The sequence below is a fragment of the Indicator indicator genome, chromosome 12 (assembly GCF_027791375.1).
Source record: "Indicator indicator isolate 239-I01 chromosome 12, UM_Iind_1.1, whole genome shotgun sequence".
NCBI lineage: Eukaryota > Metazoa > Chordata > Aves > Piciformes > Indicatoridae > Indicator > Indicator indicator.
In genome coordinates this window covers 23,943,196-23,962,580 of record NC_072021.1, presented here as the reverse complement: position 1 = coordinate 23,962,580, position 19,385 = coordinate 23,943,196, and the positions used below count along the sequence as shown (strand labels likewise).

Sequence of the window (19,385 nt, the reverse complement as noted above, 5' to 3'; positions counted from 1 at the left end):
ATGGAGGAGAGGGAGAAGCTGTGTCGGCAGATCCGCCTGCTGCAGGGTATGGCTCGGCCCGGCAGCGGCTGCTGCAAGGAGACCGCGGGGCTCTGGGGACAAGCGGAGTGGGTTATGAGGGGGATTCCGGGTTCCTGGGGGTTAGGGGCGGGTTGTGAGGGGACCCGGAGGGCCGGGGAGGTGGCGGTTGAGGAGGGTTGTGAGTGGAACACAGAGTCTGAGGGAGCAGAGAGGGGGCATGTGAGGGGCCCCGGGATCGCGGAGTGGGGATGTGAGGGGCCCCGGGGACTTCGGGTGGTGGTGGGACATCCCCAGGATCTGAGAGGATGAAAGACGGGTTGTGAGGGAACTCGGAGACCTGTGGTGGTACGACGTCAGAGGCTGAGAGGGTGAGGGTCGGGTTGTAAGGGGACCCTAGCGTCCGGGGAGGGGGTATGAAGGTATGTCAGAATCTGTGATGGGGTGGGGTGGCTTGGGGGGGGGACCCAGGAAGGGGAGTTGAGGAGACCCAGGAGTCAGTGAGGGAAAGTAGGTGGTGAGGAGCTACCTGGGAGTCCTAAGAGTGTTGGGAGGATTTGGGGATCCCTTGTGTGGTAATCCCTCCACTATTGGTCTCTGCAGGTCCTGTGAGCCTCCTGGCTGCTGGGGGGAGGAGGTGTTCCCTGCTCCACAGCCCCTGGGGCTGATGGCACAGGGGTGGGATGTGCCCCATGGCAGAGGATTGTGGTGGGGTATATGTTTTCCATGCTCTTTCCTAGCTCTGGGCAGCTTCACTGTTGCTGCTTAGCACCAACTTGTTCTGTTTGTAGGCCCCATGGTAATTTTTCCTCATTAGGAAGGCCACAAACTCTGCTGGATGAGGCTTTGAGCAACTTGGTCTAGTGGGAGGTGTCCCTGCCCATGGCATGGGAGTTGGAACTGGATGATCTTTAAGGTCCCTTCCAACTCAAGCCATTCTGTGCTTAACAGCCACCATCTTCTCCTCCTCAGGTCTCATAAATGACCATAAAAACACCCACGGGGATGCACCACGGCCACCTCCATCCACACTCCCACGATGGACCAACCCTCGCCAACCTCCCTTCTCCAGGAGGGGGACGTTTTCCACTAGGTACCCCCAACAAGCTCCCAGGGATTTCCAACCCCAGCAGAGTCACTCCTGGAAGAAAAAATATTCCCTTGTCAACCATCCACCAGGATCCGTGTGCGATGGTGGAAGTGGTGGAAGCGCCAGCACCTCTCGAGTGTTTGGAAGCTTTGAGGACAACCAAGCACCTGAGCTAGCAGAGTCCTCATCTCCAGAGAGACACGTGGACCTAACCAGGGATGGCAACATCGTTGTGGGGATCCAGCTGCCACAGAGGGCTGGTCCTTTTGTGAAGACAGAAGGTTTTGCTAATGGGGGTTCTTGCTGCGAGTTTTCTGGGCTGCAGACAGTGGTTGGTGCTGCCGGTGGTGATGGTAGAAACATGCCAAAACCTCTGTCCAGGAGCCAAAATGAGGAGAGAAGGCCTTCTCTCTCCGTTTCCTTCAGTTCCTCTCAGCGCTTCGTGAGCTCGGCACACATGAGCCTGTCAGGGAAGCCTTGGCAGGCTCACCTGCCTGGTGACAGCTCCTTTGTCACCTGTGGAAGCAGCAGTGAAAACGCTGTCACGCTGAAGTCGGAGCCACAGCAGCATCCTGTGGCCGTGCCAGGGCATGCTCCACCATCTGGGCACCTGGGCAGGAGACAGGCAGAACCTCCAGCCTCTGGTCAGCCCAGTTGTGAGCAGGTCAGGGGTGGTTTCAGAGAACCGAAGCTCTTTGGAAGTGGTGAGATAGGCTCTAGAGGTCCTCAGGCTGCCAATTTGGTGGTTGGGATGACTGCAGCTAAGAGCAGGTTTTCTGTAGCCCCCAAAGCCCCCAGTCTCCAAAGAGCTGCCTCAACATCCATCTCCAGCAAATCTCCAAAGTTCAGGAAAACTAATTACACCTGGGTTGCCAACCCTGGGAAGTGCTCTCGTGTTGTGAAGAGATGGGCCAGCCCTAGAGCTTTGGAAAGCACAAAGAAGGTCGTTGGTGGAGCTGACAGAGGTACTAAGGTGTCACCAAAAGCAGATCTGGGGACAAAGCTGAAGAAATCGGGGCTGCAGTCCAAAGTGGGTGTTTCTCCCAGCAAATATAAGTGGAAAGCCTCCAGCCTGCAGACCTTGCCCTCTACCTCCAAGTCTGCATTCAGGTGGAGATCAGAGGATCAGAAAAAGCCTCCAGCTTCCAACCTCCCTCGAGCTGGGGCTGCTCCACCACCTCCCAGTACAGCAGCTGGTGGTCTTGGTGGGGCCAGGTCCTTTGGTGATGCCACACTCTCCAGTTACAAAGTGAAGAGTCGGACCAAAATCATCAAGAAGAAAGGGAACTTGGGGTAAGTTGGTGGTGTTTGCAGAGTGCTGTCATTGCTGGTCATGTTTTGTGTCATGTCACCTATGTCATGGCTAGAAGTGAAATTCCTAGTCCTAGAATCATAGAATGGTCTGGGTTGGATGGGACCTCCAAAGGTCATCTAGTCTAACCCCCTCTGCAGTGAGCAGGGACATCTGGGCACCCTGATCTAGTTGAGGATGCCCCTGCTTACTGCAGAGGGGGTTGGACTAGATCACCTTTGAAGGTCCTGTCCAACCCAGACCATGCTGTGATTCTATCCTTGGCTAGATCAGCTTGCCTAGAGCCCCACTGAGCCTCACCTTGGATATCTCCAGGGATGGGGCCTCAACCACCTCCCTGGGCAACATGTTCCAGTGTTCCACTACCCTCATGCTAAAGAACTTGTTCCAAGAGGGTTGTTACGTTCTGGAGGATGTATTTACCTTTGTCTTTCCAAGCGTGGTGACTTCGTTTTGTCTGGAGGCCACTTTCCAGGGTTGGAAGGGGTGAAGTTTTAGTTGTTTGACCAGTCTGTGTAACTCTGGACTTGAGCCTTTCACACAGAGCTGGGCTTTCTTCTCTGCTCCCATCCCTGTTCTCCAAATACTTTGCTTTAGCACTCAGGAGACTCCTCCCTGACCTGAATAACAGCAAAATATTCAAAGGGAAGGAAGAAGCTGTTTTGATTGATTTCCAGGCTCCATCACCTCACTGTGGTGGGGGGTGGGGAACGGGAAAGTGTCTTAAACTGCTGGAGAAAGTGTGGACCTCGGTGACCTGCTTTCCATCTCAGCTCTGGGCAAAGGGACCAAGAGTGTTTTGGTCAACTCTACTATCTACTAACCCTGTGGTGTTCTCCTTCCCAGTTCTGCAACAGATAAGAAGAACATCACTTCCTCCACACTTCCTGAAAGGTCACTCAGGAAGAAAAACTTGAAGGGGAAAACTTCTGTGACACCAAAACGTTCCTCACCCAAGGGCCTGGTGCAGATCACCAAGCACAGGCTCTGCAGGCTGCCGGCCACCAGGATGCAGGTCTCCACCAAGGAAGGTAGGAACAACCATCCCATGGTGCTTGTTGGCTGTGTGCTGGTTCCAGGGAAGATTGTTGGATTTGGAGATGGTTTTCTAGGTCCTTCAGGAGGTGAATCTGTTGTTGTTGGTCCTGGAGGAAACGTTGAGGAGAAGTTTGGTTGGAGTAAGGCTTACCCCAGAGCTGTCTTGTGCTCGGTCACCTCCATTTTAAATCTGTTTCTTGGTTTTATTGTGGTTTTACTGGACTTGCTCAAGGATGGAAGAGGATGGCAGAGGTGGGAATACATCTCTAAGACCAGTCTGTCTTGTGGTGCCAGACAAAAGCTTCTGCATGCCAGGAGATGTTCCTCTAGCACCTACAGGCCTACCTGATGGACCTGCGTCCCTGTGCAGCATCTGCAGGTGTCCATGGAATTTGCTTTCAACCACTATAATTAGAGGAATGTGGGATCCATCATATTTGTGAACAAATTGGTTGTGTCCATGTCCTGCTGGCTTGGGTTGGCAACAGTTAGAGCAGAAACCAGCTGGGTTTGGTGCTTCAGCAGGTGGTCAGTGCCTCATGGGAGAGGCAGGGACAAGGAGAATCGGATGTGCCTTTGATGTTGCCTTGATAATCCAGCATTCCAGTGGTTGTCTGGTTTGGGGGCTGAATTATGCTCCGTTTCTGGATGCCAAAAATCTCTTTGGTGTGTGAAGAGTGTAAGGAGAAGCTTCTTGACTTTGATGGTACTGGAGCAGGCTGCCCAGAGAGGTTGTGGAGTCTCCTTCTCTGGAGAGGTTCCAAACCTGCCTGGACATTGATCATCCTGCTGTGGGTGACCCTGCTTTAGCAGGGGGGTTGCTCTGGATGGTCTCTAGAGGAAAATGGGCTAGCACTGGGGTCCATTCACCTGCAGCTCTGGTGGACTCCTTTAGGCTGCTTTTCTCCTCTCCAGGGAGGAGGGCAGGAGGTTCTTGCTGCTTTGTCCAGTCTCTCCACAGTGCTGAATTAAACACCTTTCTGGTAGGAGGACCTTGTGCAGTTGAGAGCTCCTGCTAGCTCTGTTGTCTCTTGACATGGGGACTTTGAGGGCTTGGCTGTGTGTCCTCTTCTGGAGATGTTCTCCATGTCACCGTGCAGTGGTGCCAGTTGGACAGTTCTTGTCACCTTACCTCACTTCCAGGCTGTCTCCTTGCTGCTGGGACATGGAGTGCTCAATGTTGACATCACACGAGTAGCTGGTTGCTGGTAATCCAGGCTCTGTGGTACCATCATCCAGGAGATCCCAGGGGGCTTGGTTTCCTCCTTCTCGTGCTGCTGGCAGCTGCTGAGCAATGCATGGCTGCTTTCCTTCTCCACTTAGGAGAGAAATTCAGCCTGAGAGGGTCCTGACTGCTTTGGAATGAATTTTGGCAGGGTTGGTGCTGATTGCTGAGCATCTGGCCATGGTGGAGGACCACCAAGGTACCTGCCCTACACATTCCTGCTTTTAACTTCCTTGGGGAAGCAGCATCCTTGAGATGGGGGCCAACCAACCAACTCCAGCAGAGCTTGACCTTTCATAACTAGCTGTGGATTTGGTTCCTTTGAGTAGAATTGAGGTTTTGGGCTTGAATCCTTGGGTCCTGTATGCTTTTCTTGGAGAGGGTTCACTCCAAGGTGGTGTGTTGTTGTTGTTGTTATCCTAGGTGTATCCTGGGGTACATCAAGAAGAGTGTGACCAGCAGCTTGAGGGAGGTTCATCTCCCCCTCTACTCTACCCTGGTGAGGCCCTAGCTTGAGTCCTGGGTTGTGGGCTTCCCAGTTCAGGAAGGACAGGGATTTGCTGCAGAGGATACAGAAAAGGGCTACAAAGATGCTGAGGGGACAGGAACATCTCTCTACTGAGGGCAGACACAGAGGATTGGGGCTTTTTAGTCTGGAGAAGAGAAGACTGGGGAGGAATCTCATCAACACTTATCAATATTTAAAGGGTGGGAGTCAGGAGGATGGGACCAGGCTTTCCTCAGTGGCACCCAGTGACAGGACAAGAGGTAACAGGCACAAACTTGAGCACAGGAAGTTCCATCTAAATGTGAGGAGGAACTCCTTTTGATTTAAGGATGACAGAACACTGGAACAGGCTGCCCAGAGAGGTGGTGGTGGAGTCTCTTTCTCTGGAGATACTCAAAACCCACCTGGACATGTTCCTGTGTGACCTTCTCTAGGTGAACCTGCCTTTGCAGTGGGGTTGGACTTGATGGTCTCCACAAGTCCCTTCCCACCCCTAACGTTCTGTGATTTGCAGCTTAATGTGTTGAACTCTGGGTTTTTACAGCTCTTTTAATTATTCCTGGAGTGTTCCTACACTTTTTGCTCTAGGAGGTGTGTATGATCTGGGACAAAAAGGTTGTTAGATGCTGAATGGGGCAGGGATGGTTTTGAAGCAGCAGCTCAAGGACTGCTGAGAGAATTCAGCCACTGGTAGGGCTTGGAGCAGCTCTGACATCACTTGTGTTTGGTGCCTCTGAATGTCTAGCTCTCTGTATACTGGCAGGTGCCTTCTGGCTTCCCTACAGCAAGCTGGGAAGGGGTGCAGGTTTGTGGGTTCAGTTCCTAGCTCTCAGGATCCCAGAGTGGTGGTTTTATTTTTCAAAGGGGGTTTTCATCGTGTGTGTGGGGTTCAAGTGCTGCCATTTCTCACAAAACAAGTGTGTGAGGGAAGCAGATGGGGTATGGAGATGTTACTGGGGGCATCTGGGAGCAGAGTGGGGCTTCTGAGACTGGACTCCGAGTTGTCCTTCCCTCAAAAAGAGGCCAAGGAGTTAAATGGATAGAGGGAGGAGAGGGAGGGGAAGAGAGGAGAGGAGAGGGAGGGGAAGAGAGGAGAGGAGAGGGAGGGGAGGAGAGGAGAGGGAGGAGGAGGGAGGGGGAGGAGGGAGGAGGAGAGGGAGAGGGAGAGGAGGAGGAGAGGGAGAGGGGAGGGAGGAGAGGAGAGGAGAGGAGAGGGAGGGGAAGAGAGGAGAGGAGAGGGAGGAGGGAGGGGAGAGGAGAGGGGAGGGAGGAGGGAGGAGGAGGGGGAGGGGAAGAGGAGGAGAGGGGAGAGGAGAGGGAGGGGAAGGAGGAGGAGGAGAGGAGAGGGAGGGGAAGAGGAGGAGAGGAGGAGGAGGAGGGGAGAGGGAGAGGAGAGGAGAGGAGGAGGGGAAGGAGGGGAGGGGAGAGAGGAGGGGAGAGGAGAGGAGAGGGAGGGAGGGGAAGGAGGGAGGGAGAGGAGAGGAGGAGGGAGAGGGGAGAGGAGGAGGAGGGAGAGGAGAGGGAGGGGAAGGAGGAGGAGAGGGAGAGGAGAGGGAGGGGAGAGAGAGGAGGAGGAGAGGAGAGGAGAGGGAGGGGAGGAAGAGGGGAGAGGGAGGAGGAGAGGGGAAGGAGGAGGAGAGGGGAGGGAGAGGAGGGAGGAAGGAGAGGGAGAGGAGGGGAGAGGAGGAGGGAGAGAGGAAGGGAGGAGGGGAGAGAGGGAGGAGGAGGGGAGGGAGGAGAGAGGAGGGGAGGAGGAGGAGGGAGAGGAGAGGGGAGAGAGAGGAGGGAGAGGAGGGGAGAGGAGGAGAGGAGGGAAGGGGAGGAGAGGGAGGAGGAGAGGGGAGAGGGAGAGGAGGGGAGAGGAGGGAGAGGAGGAGGAAGGGAGAGGGAGGAGAGGGAGGAGAGGAGGGGGAGAGGGGAGGGAGAGGAGGAGAGGGGAGGAAGGAGGGAGAGGAGGAGGGGAGGAGGAGAGGAGAAGGAGGAGGAGAAGGGAGAGGGAGGAGGAGAGGGGAAGGAGGAGGGAGGAGAGGGGAGGAGGGAGAGGAGAGAGGAAGAGAGAGGGGGAGGAGGGAGGAGGGAGAGGGAGGAGAGGAGAGGGAGAGGGGAGGAGGAGAGGGAGGGGAGGAGGGAGAGGAGAGGGGAGGAGAGGAGGGAGGGGAGGAGGAGGAGGGGAGAGGAGGAGGGAAGAGGAGGGGAGAGGAGGAGAGGAGGGGAGAGGGGAGGAGGAGGAGGGAGAGGAGGGGAGGAGGAGAGGAGGAGGGGAGAGGAGGAGGGAGAGGAGGGGAGGAAGGAGGAGGAGGGAGGAGGAAGAGGAGGGGAGGAGGGAGAGGGAGGAGAGGGAGGAGGGGAGAGAGGGGAAGGAGGAGGAGGGAGAGGGAGGAGGGGAGAGGGAGGAGGGAAGAGGAGAGGGAAGGGAGGGGAGGGAGGAGGGAGGAGAGAGGAGAGGGGAGGAGAGGAGGGGAGGAGGGAGGGAGGGAGAGGAGAGGAGGAGGGGAGGAGGGAGGAGGAGGGGAGAGGAGGGGGAGAGGGAGGAGGGAGAGAGGAGAGGAGAGGAGAAGGAGGGGAGGGGGGGAAGAGAAGGGGGAGAGGAGAGAGAGGAGAGGAGAGGGAGAGTGGGAAAGAGAGGGGGGAGGGGAGAGAGAGGAAGAGAGGAGGAGAGGGAGGGGAAGAGAGGAGAGGAGAGGAGAAGGAGGAGGGAGGGGAGAGAGGAGAGGAGAGGAGAGGGGAGGGGAAGAAGAGGGAGAGGAGAGGAGAGGGAGGGGAAGAGAGGAGAGGGAGGAGAGGTGAGGGAGGAAGAGAAGAGAGGAGAGGAGAGGAGAGGGAGGGGAAGAGAGGAGAGGAGAGGAGAGGGAGGGGAAGAGAGGAGAGGAGAGGAGAGGGAGGGGAAGAGAGGAGAGGAGAGGAGAGGAGGGGAAGGAGGTGAGGGAGAGGGGAGAGGGAGGAGGGGATGGAGGAGAGGAGAGGGAGGGGAGGAGAGGAGAGGGAGGGGAAGAGGAGCTGAAGCTGGGAGCTTTCTGGGGCAAGACTGGTGGCAGTCCTGGGCTGACTGAATGGTTTACCACCAGTTAGAGCGAGTCGAGGCTGAAGACAGAAGGACAGCTGGGGAGGAGCACATCCTGCTTGCTGCAGCACGGTGTGGGTGTAAAAAGCCAGGGCAGTCCCTTCTGTGGTGACACAGCTTGGCTCTTCTCCTGTTGGTCCTGTTCAGCAGGCTTTTGGGGTATGTGGCATGACTGAAAGCATTGCTCCTGCTTTTCACAGGGGTGTAACACAATGGTCTCTCCATCTCCTGACTCTCCAATTCCCCTTTTGGACCCAAATGGACCTGCTTGATCTCCCCCTGTTAGTGGGGCAGCTCTTCACCAATTAAATCCAAAATACCCATTTGATGAAGTGGAACATTTAATAACCACTCAGAAATCGGGGTGTGTCCCCCATGGAAGGTGTTCTGATGGGACAGTAGAATGATGAAGCATTTCTGGTGCAGTTTGTACTCTCCATCATCCAGGCACTTTCACACCAAGCAGAATGTGTGTGTAGGAGGAGCTCAAGTGCTTGACCAAAGCAGAGGAATAGAAAATGTTCTGATGCTTAGCAGAGACAAATTAGTGTTGATGAAACAACCTTTAGATGCTGGACTTCTTGACCACTTAGTACTTAATATTACTGTGCCATTAATATTAAAGAGTTCTTTAGTTTTTGTGTTCTCCCTCCTCTTGTCTCCTTCCCTCCCTCCCTCCTCTTGTCTCCTTCCCTCCCTCCCTGCCTCCCTCCTCTTGTCTCCTTCCCAGCCCGCTCCTCCACTCCTTGTCTCCTTCCCTCCCTCCCCTCCCTCCTCTTGTCCCTCCCTCCCTCCCTCCTCCCTTGCCTCTTCCCATCCCTCCCTCCCTCCTCTTGCCTCCTTCCCTCCCTCCCTCCCTCCTCCTCTTGTCTCCTTCCCTCCCTCCTCCCTCCTCTTGCCTCCTTCCCTCCCTCCCTCCCTCCCTCTCTTGTCCCCTTCCCTCCCTCCCTCCCTCCTCTTGTCTCCTTCCCTCCCTCCCTCCGTCCTCTTGCCTCCTTCCCTCCCTCCTCCCTCCTCTTGCCTCCTTCCCTCCCTCCCTCCCTCCTCTTGTCTCCTTCCCTCCCTCCCTCCCTCCTCTTGTCTCCTTCCCTCCCTCCCTCCCTCCTCTTGTCTCCTTCCCTCCCTCCCTCCCTCCTCTTGTCTCCTTCCCTCCCTCCCTCCCTCCTCTTGTCTCCTTCCCTCCCTCCCTCCTCTAGTCTCCTTCCCTCCCTCCCTCCCTCTTGTCTCCTTCCCTCCTTCCCTCCCTCCCTCCCTCCTCTTGTCTCCTTCCCTCCCTCCCTCCCTCCTCTTGTCTCCTTCCCTCCCTCCCTCCTCTAGTCTCCTTCCCTCCTTCCTCCCTGCCTCTCTCCATCCTCTTTTCTCCCATTTGACTTCTTGGGCTCTTTTGGAGGGAAGGAGGAGTTGGAGATAATGACTTTGGGAGCTGTGCCTGCCCTCAGGTCCTGCTGTGGGCACAGTCCTGAGCCTGATGAAGCCTTCCCCATGTCTGACCTGGTTTCACTGGGTTTGTTTCATTGGACACCTGCATTTTTTGAGCCTTCCGGTGAAATTTCAAGGTTCATAGATACCTTTATCTACTGAACTGGCAAATTCAGGCTTGAAGCAGAACAATTTAAATCTGAATCAGGGATCAGACCTGAATCAGGGAGCTGGATATGGTGCAAGAGGGATAAAAGGCAGTGGTTGCAAGAAAAAGCTGGAGGATCAAGAAGGGCTCATCAGGCTGCTGGGTGCCACAGTGCTGCATCAGAATGTTTGAGTGCAAGTTACCTCTGTGATTCTGTTCCTTTTCTGTTTCAAAGGACCTCTTTAGCTATTGGTAGCTAAATAAAATACCAGCAACACTAGAATGAAGTAATTAAGGCATATTTTATATTTCTTATACGTTTGTTTATTTTTCTATTGTGTTTTCAAATGATTTGCCATAGTTGGAAGAGCTCTTAGAGCCTGAACCTCTAATTCTTACCCCTGACTGTGTGGGAGTCATGCTGGGGAAGGTTCCTGGGCTCTGCCCTCATTTTGCAATTCCTTCTTGGATACAAGAAACAGGTAATTAAGGATGGGAAACCCCTCAGCCATCTGGTTTTGTTTTTGGGTTTTTTTTTTTTGTTTGTTTTTTTTGCCTGTGAGAACCAAAGGATTTGATTTGGAGGCTAAACACCAAGCTCCTGCTCTGTCATTTCCCAAGTAACTTTTCTGCCAAGAAGGGGATGTGGCAGTTTTGTTGTCTAAATGGCAAAAGTCTGCCCTCAGATGGCTTTTTTTTGTTGCTTTTGTCATAGAAAACAGCCAATGCAATAAAAAACAAAAGAAACATTGTGCCAGCACCACCTTTTGGCCCTGGCCTGGGCAGCCTTTGTCTGATTTCTCCACGCTGGAGCTGGGGTTGTGCCCCAAAGCACAAGGGTGAGATCTTTTTCTCACCAATTTTAAGGGAAAATAGCAGCTTCTGAGTGAGATGTGATGGCAGAGGGGTGTGCTTGCTCTTCCTGTACTACAGGTCCTGTGTGAGCAGTGTGGATGTGGGAATCCCCACCTCTTTCTCAGCAGCTTTGACTCCCAGCTCTGGCTGGTGGCTTTTTGACATCGTGCAGGGTGAAGCCCTTTCTCCACTCTTGTTTTGGGTGGAGAGCAGGTGACTGCCTGCAGGCATGAACCTTTAACAGATCACAAGATCATTCAGGCTGGAAAAGGCCTTTAAGATTGACCATTAACTCGACCCTACCCTGCTAAACTATGTCCCTAGGCACCACATCTACACAGCTTCTCAGTTGCTCCAAGGATGTGACTCCACCACCGTCATGGGCAGCCTGGGCCAGCCTTGACAACTCTTTTGGAGAAGCAATTGTTCTTTGTGTCCAACCTGAACCTCCCCTGGGGCAACTTGAGGTCATTTCTTCTCTTCCTATCACTTGTTTCTTGAGAGAAGAGACCAACCCCCACCTGTCTCCAACCTCCTCTCAGGGAGTTGTAGAGAGCCAGGTCTCCACTCAGCCTCCTTTTCTCCAGGCTCAACACCCTCAGTTCCCTCAGCTGCTCTTCACAAGATCTCCAGACCCTTTACCAGCTTTGTTGCCCCTCTCTGGACATGCTCCAGCCCCTAAACATCCTCTTGTAGTGAGGGACCCAAACCTGGACCCAGGATTTGAGGTGTGGCCTCACCAGTGCCTAGTCCAGGGGGACAATCCCTGCTCTAGTTCTGGCCACCCTGTGGCTGATCCAAGCCAGGATGTTGTTGGCTTTCTTGGCCACCTGGGTACACTCTTGCTCCTCTTCAGCCAGCTGTTAACTTCATCCTTCCAAAAAATCTGTTGTGTCCCTCCTTTGCAGCCTCAAGGCCCCCGAGGGGGTGTTCACCCTGCTTGGGCACAGCAGCTCCCATTGGTTCTTATCCCCTCGGCTTTTCCTTCAGGAAGAACTGAAATGAAGTGCTGAGAATTAGGATTATTTTGTTTAATTGTGTTTAATTATTTCTTCTAATGCCAAATATGTGGCAGATTTATGGATCAGGAGCTGCCCCGAGCCTATTTACTGTGTGCCTGATGTTCCAAAAAGAAGGAAAACTGGGAATTTTGGGAAATATCTTCCTGCCTTTTTTTTCAGGGAGGGCAGTAGTGGGCATTTTGTGCCCTTTTTTTGCAGGGAGGGCAGTAGTGAGAATTTTGGGGGATCTCTTCTTCCAGGGTGGGCAGAAGATGGAATTTTAGGGAATGTCTCTTTGCGAGGAGAGCAGAATTGAGAATTTCAGGGTATCTCTCCCTGCCCTTCTTTATAGGGAGAGCAGAACTGGGAATTTTGGGGGATCTCTCTTGGCAGGGAGGGCAGGATTTGGACTTTTGGGAAACCTCTCCCTCCACTTTTTTGCAGGGAGGGCAGAACTGGGAATTTTGGGGGATCTGCCTTTGAAGGGAGGGCAGAATTAGGATTTTGGGGAATCTCTCCCTGCTGTTTTTTTGCACAAAGGGCAGAATTTGGACTTTTGAAGAATCTCTCTTTGCAAGGAGGGCAGAATTGTGATGTTTGGGGAGTCTGCCTTTTCGGGGGGGGGGCAGAACTGGGACGTTTGGGGAGTCTCTTGCAAGCAGCCCTGCAGAGGGCACTCGTGCCTCTCACATCTCCTCAGTCCACCTTTTTCTGGTTATTGATGGCCTAATTTCTTCTTTTATGTGAAAGAAAGCAGATATCAAGTAATTTGCAGCAATAACCTGCTAATGCCGGGCCAGTATCAAAACTCCCATGTTCATTTCAAGTGGCAGATAAAACACTAATATATAATTATCCTTGCAAATTGGATTGTTTTAAATAACCAAAAGGGCTATGGCCGAAGGAGAAAACTATTCCCATTTCCCTTGAGTTACTAGTGAGGTGTAATTGCTGCGTTCAATCAATTTCCTTGGCATTAGAAATTCCATCACAATCAACATTAAGCTTTATTCATTGTGATGGTTAAGAGCTGGGCTATTTCTTCTTCTTCTATTTTTTTTCTTTCTTTTTTTTTTCTTTTCTTTTTTTTTTTTTTTTGCTTTCCTTAACTGGCAAAATTAATCAGGGAAAAGATTTTAAACATTTACCCGTGCGAAAGAGGTCAGCTCTGCCACTATATTGCTCAGCAGATAAGGGGGCTAATAAAAAGAAAATTGAATTACTAATGATCACCAGGAACTGAGTATATAAAACCTGGCAATCACCCCTCCCTCCCCTCCCCACCCTGCTTCTTCCTCCTCTCCAGGAGGGGAGGAGGAGAGGGGGGAAAAAAAAAAAAAGGAGAATCAATTTTCTTCAGACAAGGTGTGCTCATTTTTTATTTCTTTTTTTTTTTTTTGGACCTCATATTATCAGCAATTTAATTTGAAAGCAGCATAAACAGGAGGAAACAGTTAGAAAATAATGAGGCTAAAAGGTGTAAAAAATGCTGCAGGATAGATGCTGGACACAATTTTTTTTTTTTTTTTTTTTTTTTTGCCACAACAGATAATCACTTTAATTGAATTTCAAACTGCATTGTTCAGCAGCAGGAGGGTGAGGGGGAGTGGGGGGTGGAATTTAGAGGATATTACAAAGATGCTGCTGAGAGGTTCCTCTTGGTGGCTTTTCCCCTCTGTAATGTTCCCCTTGCAGGCAGGACTCCTCAGTTGTGTGCTGAGGATTGCTGAGGCACAGTCACAGCTGGTTGGAAGGAGGAGATGGAGAAAGCAAGAGGTGGATTTCTCCAGGGAGCTATCATTGTGGTGTTGGCTCTGGTCCTTAACTAATATGGTGTTCACCAGGTCTGATGGTTCAGTGCAGGATCTTCATGGAAATGGGTTGGGCCATCTTGAGATGAAGTTCTTTCATAGAATCAGAGAATTGGGTTGGAAAAGCCCTCTTAAGAGCATCAAGTCCAACCATCAACTGAACACCACCATGGCCACTAAGACATGTCCCAAAGTGCCATGTCCACAGGTTCCTTGAACATCTCCGGGGATGGTGACTCCACAGTCTCCTGGGCAGCCTGTTCCTGTGCCTGACCACTCTTTCAGTAAAGAAGGTTTTCCTCATGTCCAACCTAGATGTCCCCTGGTACAACTTGAGGCCATTTCCTCTTGTTCTGTCACCTGATGCTAGAGAGAAGAGACCAACCCCCACCTTGCTACAACTGATTTCATAGAACTGGAGAACTTTAGGGGTTGGAAGGGACCTCTGGAGATCATCCAGTCTAACACCCCTGCCAAAGCAGGATCCCCTAGGGCAGGTCACACAGGAACACTTCCAGATGGGTCTTGAAAGCCTCCAGAGAAGGAGACTCCAGGGCTCCAGCACCCTCACAGCAGAGAAGTTTTCCTGATGTTGAGGTGGAACTTCCTGGATTCCAGTTTGTATCCATTGGCCCTTGTCCTATCACAGGGCACCTTTGAAAACAGACTCAGCCCTTCTTATGAGGGGCAGCTGAGGGAACTGGGGGGTGGTTTAGTCTGGAGAAGAGGAGGCTGGGGAGAGACCTTCTGGCTCTCTACAGCTCCCAGAAAGGAGGTTGAAGTGAGGTGGGGGTCAGTCTCTTCCCTCTAGTTAATCAGGTGATAGAATGAGAAGAAATGGCCGTGGTTGCACCAGGGGAGGTTTAGGTTGGACGTGAGGAAAAAATTCTCAATGGAAAGAGTTGTCAAGGCCTGGCCCAGGCTGCCCAGGGAAGAGTTGGAGTCCCCAGACCTGGAGGGATTGAATAGCTGTGTAGATGTTGAAGGACATGGTTTAGTGGTGACCTGGCAGTTGCTGGGTTAATGATAGGACTTGATGATCTCAGAGGTCTTTTCCAACCAAAATGTTTCCATGATTGCCATGCTGTCAGGGATGTCTCTCTGGCTATGCCATGCAGGTTCATCCTTAGATTTCTTTTGCTCCCTGGGCTTGGAGAGTGGTACAGACTTGTGGTGGGGTAGAGAAAGCACCATTACTCAGCAGGCTGCCTGTTCAGAGAGCTTTGCAGGCTTTGACTGGTGAACTGGTGCTTTGGTGAGGTGACAGAGGGGTCACATTGCCAACACCATCCACAACATGCCTTGGCAAAGGAAGCCAGATTGATGGAGAGTCACAGTTAGGAGAGATGCACAGCTGCGAGACTGGGTTTGTGTTTTACCCCTTCTCCAAGCTGAGCAATCCCAACTGTCTCAGCCTGTCCTCACAGCAGAGGAGTTCCAGAGCCTTGCATCATTGTTGTGCCCTCCTGTGGCCCCTTTCCAACAGGTCCATGTCTTTATTTTGCTGACATGCAGCATCAGCCACATAGGATTGGTGCTCCAACCCTTGAATCATCTTCGTGGCCTCCTCTGGACGCACTCTAACAGTTCATAGATTCATAGAATGGTTTGAGTTGCAAGGGACCTTGAAGATCATCTAGTTCCATGGGCAGGTTCACCTTCCACTGAAGGAGGTTGCTCAAGGCCTTGTCCAACCTGGCCTTGAAAGCCCCCAGGGAGGAGGCATCCACAACCTCCCTGGGCAACCTGTTCCAGTGTCCTTCTTGTGTTGGATACTCACGGAGGCTCCAAAGCTGGACACAGTACTCCAGGTGGGATTTCAGGAGAGCAAGTGGAGGAGGACGATCACCTCCTTTCCTCTTTATCTTTACTTTCCTTTTGATCCAGTCTGAGACAAAACAGGGCTTTGTGTTACCAGCTTCCTGCTTGTCTTCTCTTGCCACCACCAGCATTGAAGTTGCCTTCTGTGAAGCTGCTGAACAGGAGGAAATCCTGTTTGTATTTCCTTCTTCCCAAAGAGAAATTCCACTGGGATTTATAAGACCTCTTTCACCCAGCCACTTGCAGTTGTCACCTTCTAAAAAGTCCCTCACCTCCAATTTCTCATTTTCCTTGCCCAACATTACAAGGGTCAAGGAATGCTGGCTTGGCGAAAGGCTGGTGGCAGAAGTTAGTAGAAGGAGCTGGTTTGTGTTACTGATGCCCAGGCACAAGTGAATGGGGTGTAAATGGTGAGGAGTAAGTTATGGCTGGCAGCTGAATGCTCAGCTGCTGTTAATTTTATTGCCACTGCCTGCTTGGATCCTTCTGGCAGCTTTGGAAACCTCAGTGGTGGATTTTAGATCTTCTTCTAGAGTGGAGACCAACCAGAAAATGTTCCTCATGGAGAAATTCCTGGTGGGAGTTTTTTGGTGTGTGTTTTTCTTCAAGCTGGGTTCCTTATTTCTTGTTTATCTTTTCCTGATTGTGACTTGGCCATAGTGCTGGTGCTGTCTGTGAGGTGACATCTCAGATCATGTTACAGATGAGCTAAGCTGCTGTGATGTCTCTCTTATGTCTTATTAGAAAGAGTCAGAGGTGATGATCCCTGCCCTAGGAAGAGGTCCTTGTGTCACAGCTCAGGACACCTTGGAGCTCCATCATAAATGTTGTCTTTCTAAGATTCCTAGGTGATTCCTAGGTCCTTCCTGGGTCCTTGACCTGGACAGGCTGGAGAGTTGGGCAGAGGGCAACCTCATGAAGTTCAAGAAGGGCAACAAGGGCAAGTGTAGAGTTCTGCACCTGGGGAGGAGCAACTCCCTGCATCAGTACAGGTGAGGGGTGGCCTGCTGGAAAGCAGCTCTGCAGAGACAGACCTGGGAGTGCTGGTGGACAGCAGGGTCACCATGAGCCAGCAATGTGCCCTTGTGGCCAAGCAGGCCAATGGTCTCCTGAGGTGCACAAAGAAGAGTGTGGCCAGCAGGTGGAGGAGAGGTTCTTCTCTACTCTGTCCTAGTGGGGCCACCTCTGGAGTCCTGGGTCCAGTTCTGGGATCCCTAGTTCAAGAGAAACAGGCAACTACTGGAGAGAATCAAGTGGAGGCTTGAGATGCTGAGGGGCCTGGAGCATCTCTGTTGGGAGGAAAGGCTGAGAGCCCTGGGGCTGTTGAGCCTGGAGAAGAGCAGCCTGAGAGGGGATCTGATCAGTGCTCAGCAAGAGCTAAAGCATGGGGGGCAACAGGCTGGGTACAGACTCTTGTCAGTGGTGTTCAGTGACAGGACAAGGGGCTCCAGTCACAAACTGGAAGCCAGGAAGTTTCATCTGAACTTGAGGAGAAAATTCTTTCCTTTGAGGGTTCAGAGCTCTAGAGTAGGCTGCCCAGAGAGTTTGTGAAGTCTCCTTCTGTGAAGAGATTCCAACCCCACCTGGACAGTGTGATCCTGGGCACCCTGCTGTGGGTACCCCTGCTTTAGCAGGTGAGTTGGACTGAATGATTCCAGAGGTCCCTTCCAACCCCAGCCATGCTGAGATTGGGGGTTCCTAGCTCAAATGAACCCTCCACAGCTTCACCACTGAAGGCCAGCCAGCCTCCTGTCCTTGTGCTGTCACACTGAGGTTTGACCTTGCCCATAGATCATTCCGTTGTCAGGTCTCTCTTCCCTCTGTTGCTGGGCTTGTCCTTGGGGACCAGGGCTGGAGCGTGGGTGGCCAAGTAGTTCCTCTCTCCTTTGCAGTAATTGGGAAAAGTTCACATAGTTGGCTGGTTGCCCTCCATGGTGACGTCAGTCTTCGTAAGTAACGGTTTTGGGTTTCTGGCTCTACTTGGCATTTACAGGTGACTTGTCCCAAGCTGACAGAGGAGCTGCAGGCAGCCAGCAGTGGGGATTCTGCTGTCAGAGCCCTCTGTTAAAAATAACAGGCTGCTTCCAGCCAGGGAAGTCAGCTTTGCTCAATGAGGAGGTGTCACCACATAGAGAAACCTTCTCCTCAGCACTCAGCTCCAGCACTCCAGTGTTTGTAGAGTCGTAGAATTGCTTCGGTTGGAAGAGACCTCTAAGATCAAGTCCAACCCTCAGCCAATTCCACCATGGAGTTAAAATCATATCCCAAAGTGCCATGTCCATATGTTTCTTGAACATCTCCAGGGATGGTGACTCCATTGCCTCCCTGGGCATCCTGACCACTTTGCAGTGAAGAAATTTTTCCAAACATCCAACCTAAACCTCCCCTGGTGCATCTTGAGGCCATTTCCTCTCATTCTATTACTTGGAAGAAAAGACTGACACCAGCCTCACTCCAGCCTCCTTTGAGGGAGTTGTTTAGAGCCAGAAGCTCTTCCCTCAGCCTTCTTTTCTCCAGACTAAACAGTGGCAATTCCCTCAGCTGCTCCTCACCAGACCTGTTCTCCAGACCCTTCCCCAGCTTTGTTCTGCTTATCTGGACCTGCTGCAGCACCTCAGTGCCTAAGATGAACACTGAGTCTCTCCTTCCTTTTTTCCCCTCCTTTTCTGTTGTCTTTCCCCTCGTGCACAAACTGACTGCAGGTACTTCTGGCATGGTCACAGCTGAAGTCTCTGATGCTTCCTGTGCTGTGAGTTGATGATGGGAACATTCTCCACAGAGCTGTCAGGCCTCCCCAAATCCCACCTCAGCAGGTGCTCAACTCCTTGTAAAACCTGAGTAGGTTTCTCCGTTCTGCTTTCTGGTTTCTGTTCTTCACCAAATCCCTCTGTGCAAGCCTTTGTGTTTTCTTTTCCAGACACTTCCCATTCTCTCTACCCTGTCCTAGGGAGGCCACATCTGAAATATTTGGGCCAGTTCTGGGCTCTCCAGTTCAAGAGAGACAGGGGGCTGCTGTAGAGAGTCCAGTGGAGGCTCTGAAGATGCTGAGGGGCCTGGAGCATCTCTGTGAGGAGGAAAGGCTGAGAGCCCTGGGGCTGTTGAGCCTGCAGAAGAGCAGCCTGAGAGGGGATCTGATCAGTGCTCTGCAAGAGCTGAAGGGTGGGGGGCAAGAAGAAGGGCTGAGTCTCTTTTCAGTGGTTTCCTGTGATAGGACAAGGGGCAATGGATGCAAACTGGAATGCAGGAGGTTACCTCTGAAGATGAGGAGAAACTTTGCTGTGATGGTGCTGGAGCCCTGGAGCAGGCTGCCTATAGAGGTTGTGGAGTCTCTCTTTCTGGAGGTGTTCAACACCCATCTGGATGTGTTCCTATGTGTCCTGCCCCAGGGGATCCTGCTTTGGCAGGTGTGTTGGACTGAATGACCTCCAGAGGTCCCTTCCAACCCCTATCCTTCTGTGATTATCCCAGTAACAACCCACGACCTTCATACGTTAGTTCCTCTGCATTGCTGCTGAGCCAAGTCCAAGTAGGACTTCTCCTGAGTCCTGCAAAACCTGTGCTGTGGCAGCAGCTTTTGTGGTTTTGAGTTTCTCCTTCAGGCGAAGGAAAACCTGTTTGTCACCAGGGGCTTTGTGAGTGCCCCCAGGAACTGGAGGTTCGAGGAGCATTTCCCCCTCCCTCGTCCTGCCACACCATCCACACGCCCGCAGCTTTCCTCAGCCTTCTCTTTTGGATCTGCCTGGGGTTGTTTTGAGTTGTATAAAGGATGGGTGCTGTGTGGGTGTACCCCCATGGCTGGTGAGCTCTAGGTTCAGATCTATTCTTGGAGCTGATCCCAGGTATTATTACCCCTTAAGCCTGTCCTCAGGGGCTCTCCAGTGGGAAAGGGCAGGAGCATACTTGGCACCTCAGTGCTGGTTGTGAGCTCCAGCATTGGTCATGATGGTGAAGCATGTGGTGTTGCATGTGCACCAGCAAAGGCCTTGGACAGCTTGTTTTCAGATGGGACAGAGAGTGCCCAGGCAAAGCACCTGTCTGAGGCCAGGACATGCCACAGAACTTTAGTTTTTCCTTGAAG

The 19,385-nt window shown here is 52.3% G+C and overlaps 1 protein-coding gene across 1 annotated transcript in view; it reads left to right on the top strand.

The window, feature by feature from the left end:
* ZC3H3 (zinc finger CCCH-type containing 3) overlaps positions 1-19,385 on the top strand; it is a 164,720-nt gene continuing 145,335 nt past the window's right edge. Inside the window, exons 1-4 of the mRNA XM_054385407.1 lie at positions 1-46; positions 991-1,550; positions 1,593-2,401; positions 3,267-3,451. Coding sequence (XP_054241382.1) covers positions 1-46; positions 991-1,550; positions 1,593-2,401; positions 3,267-3,451 — 1,600 coding nt within the window. The remainder of the gene's footprint in view (positions 47-990; positions 1,551-1,592; positions 2,402-3,266; positions 3,452-19,385) is intronic.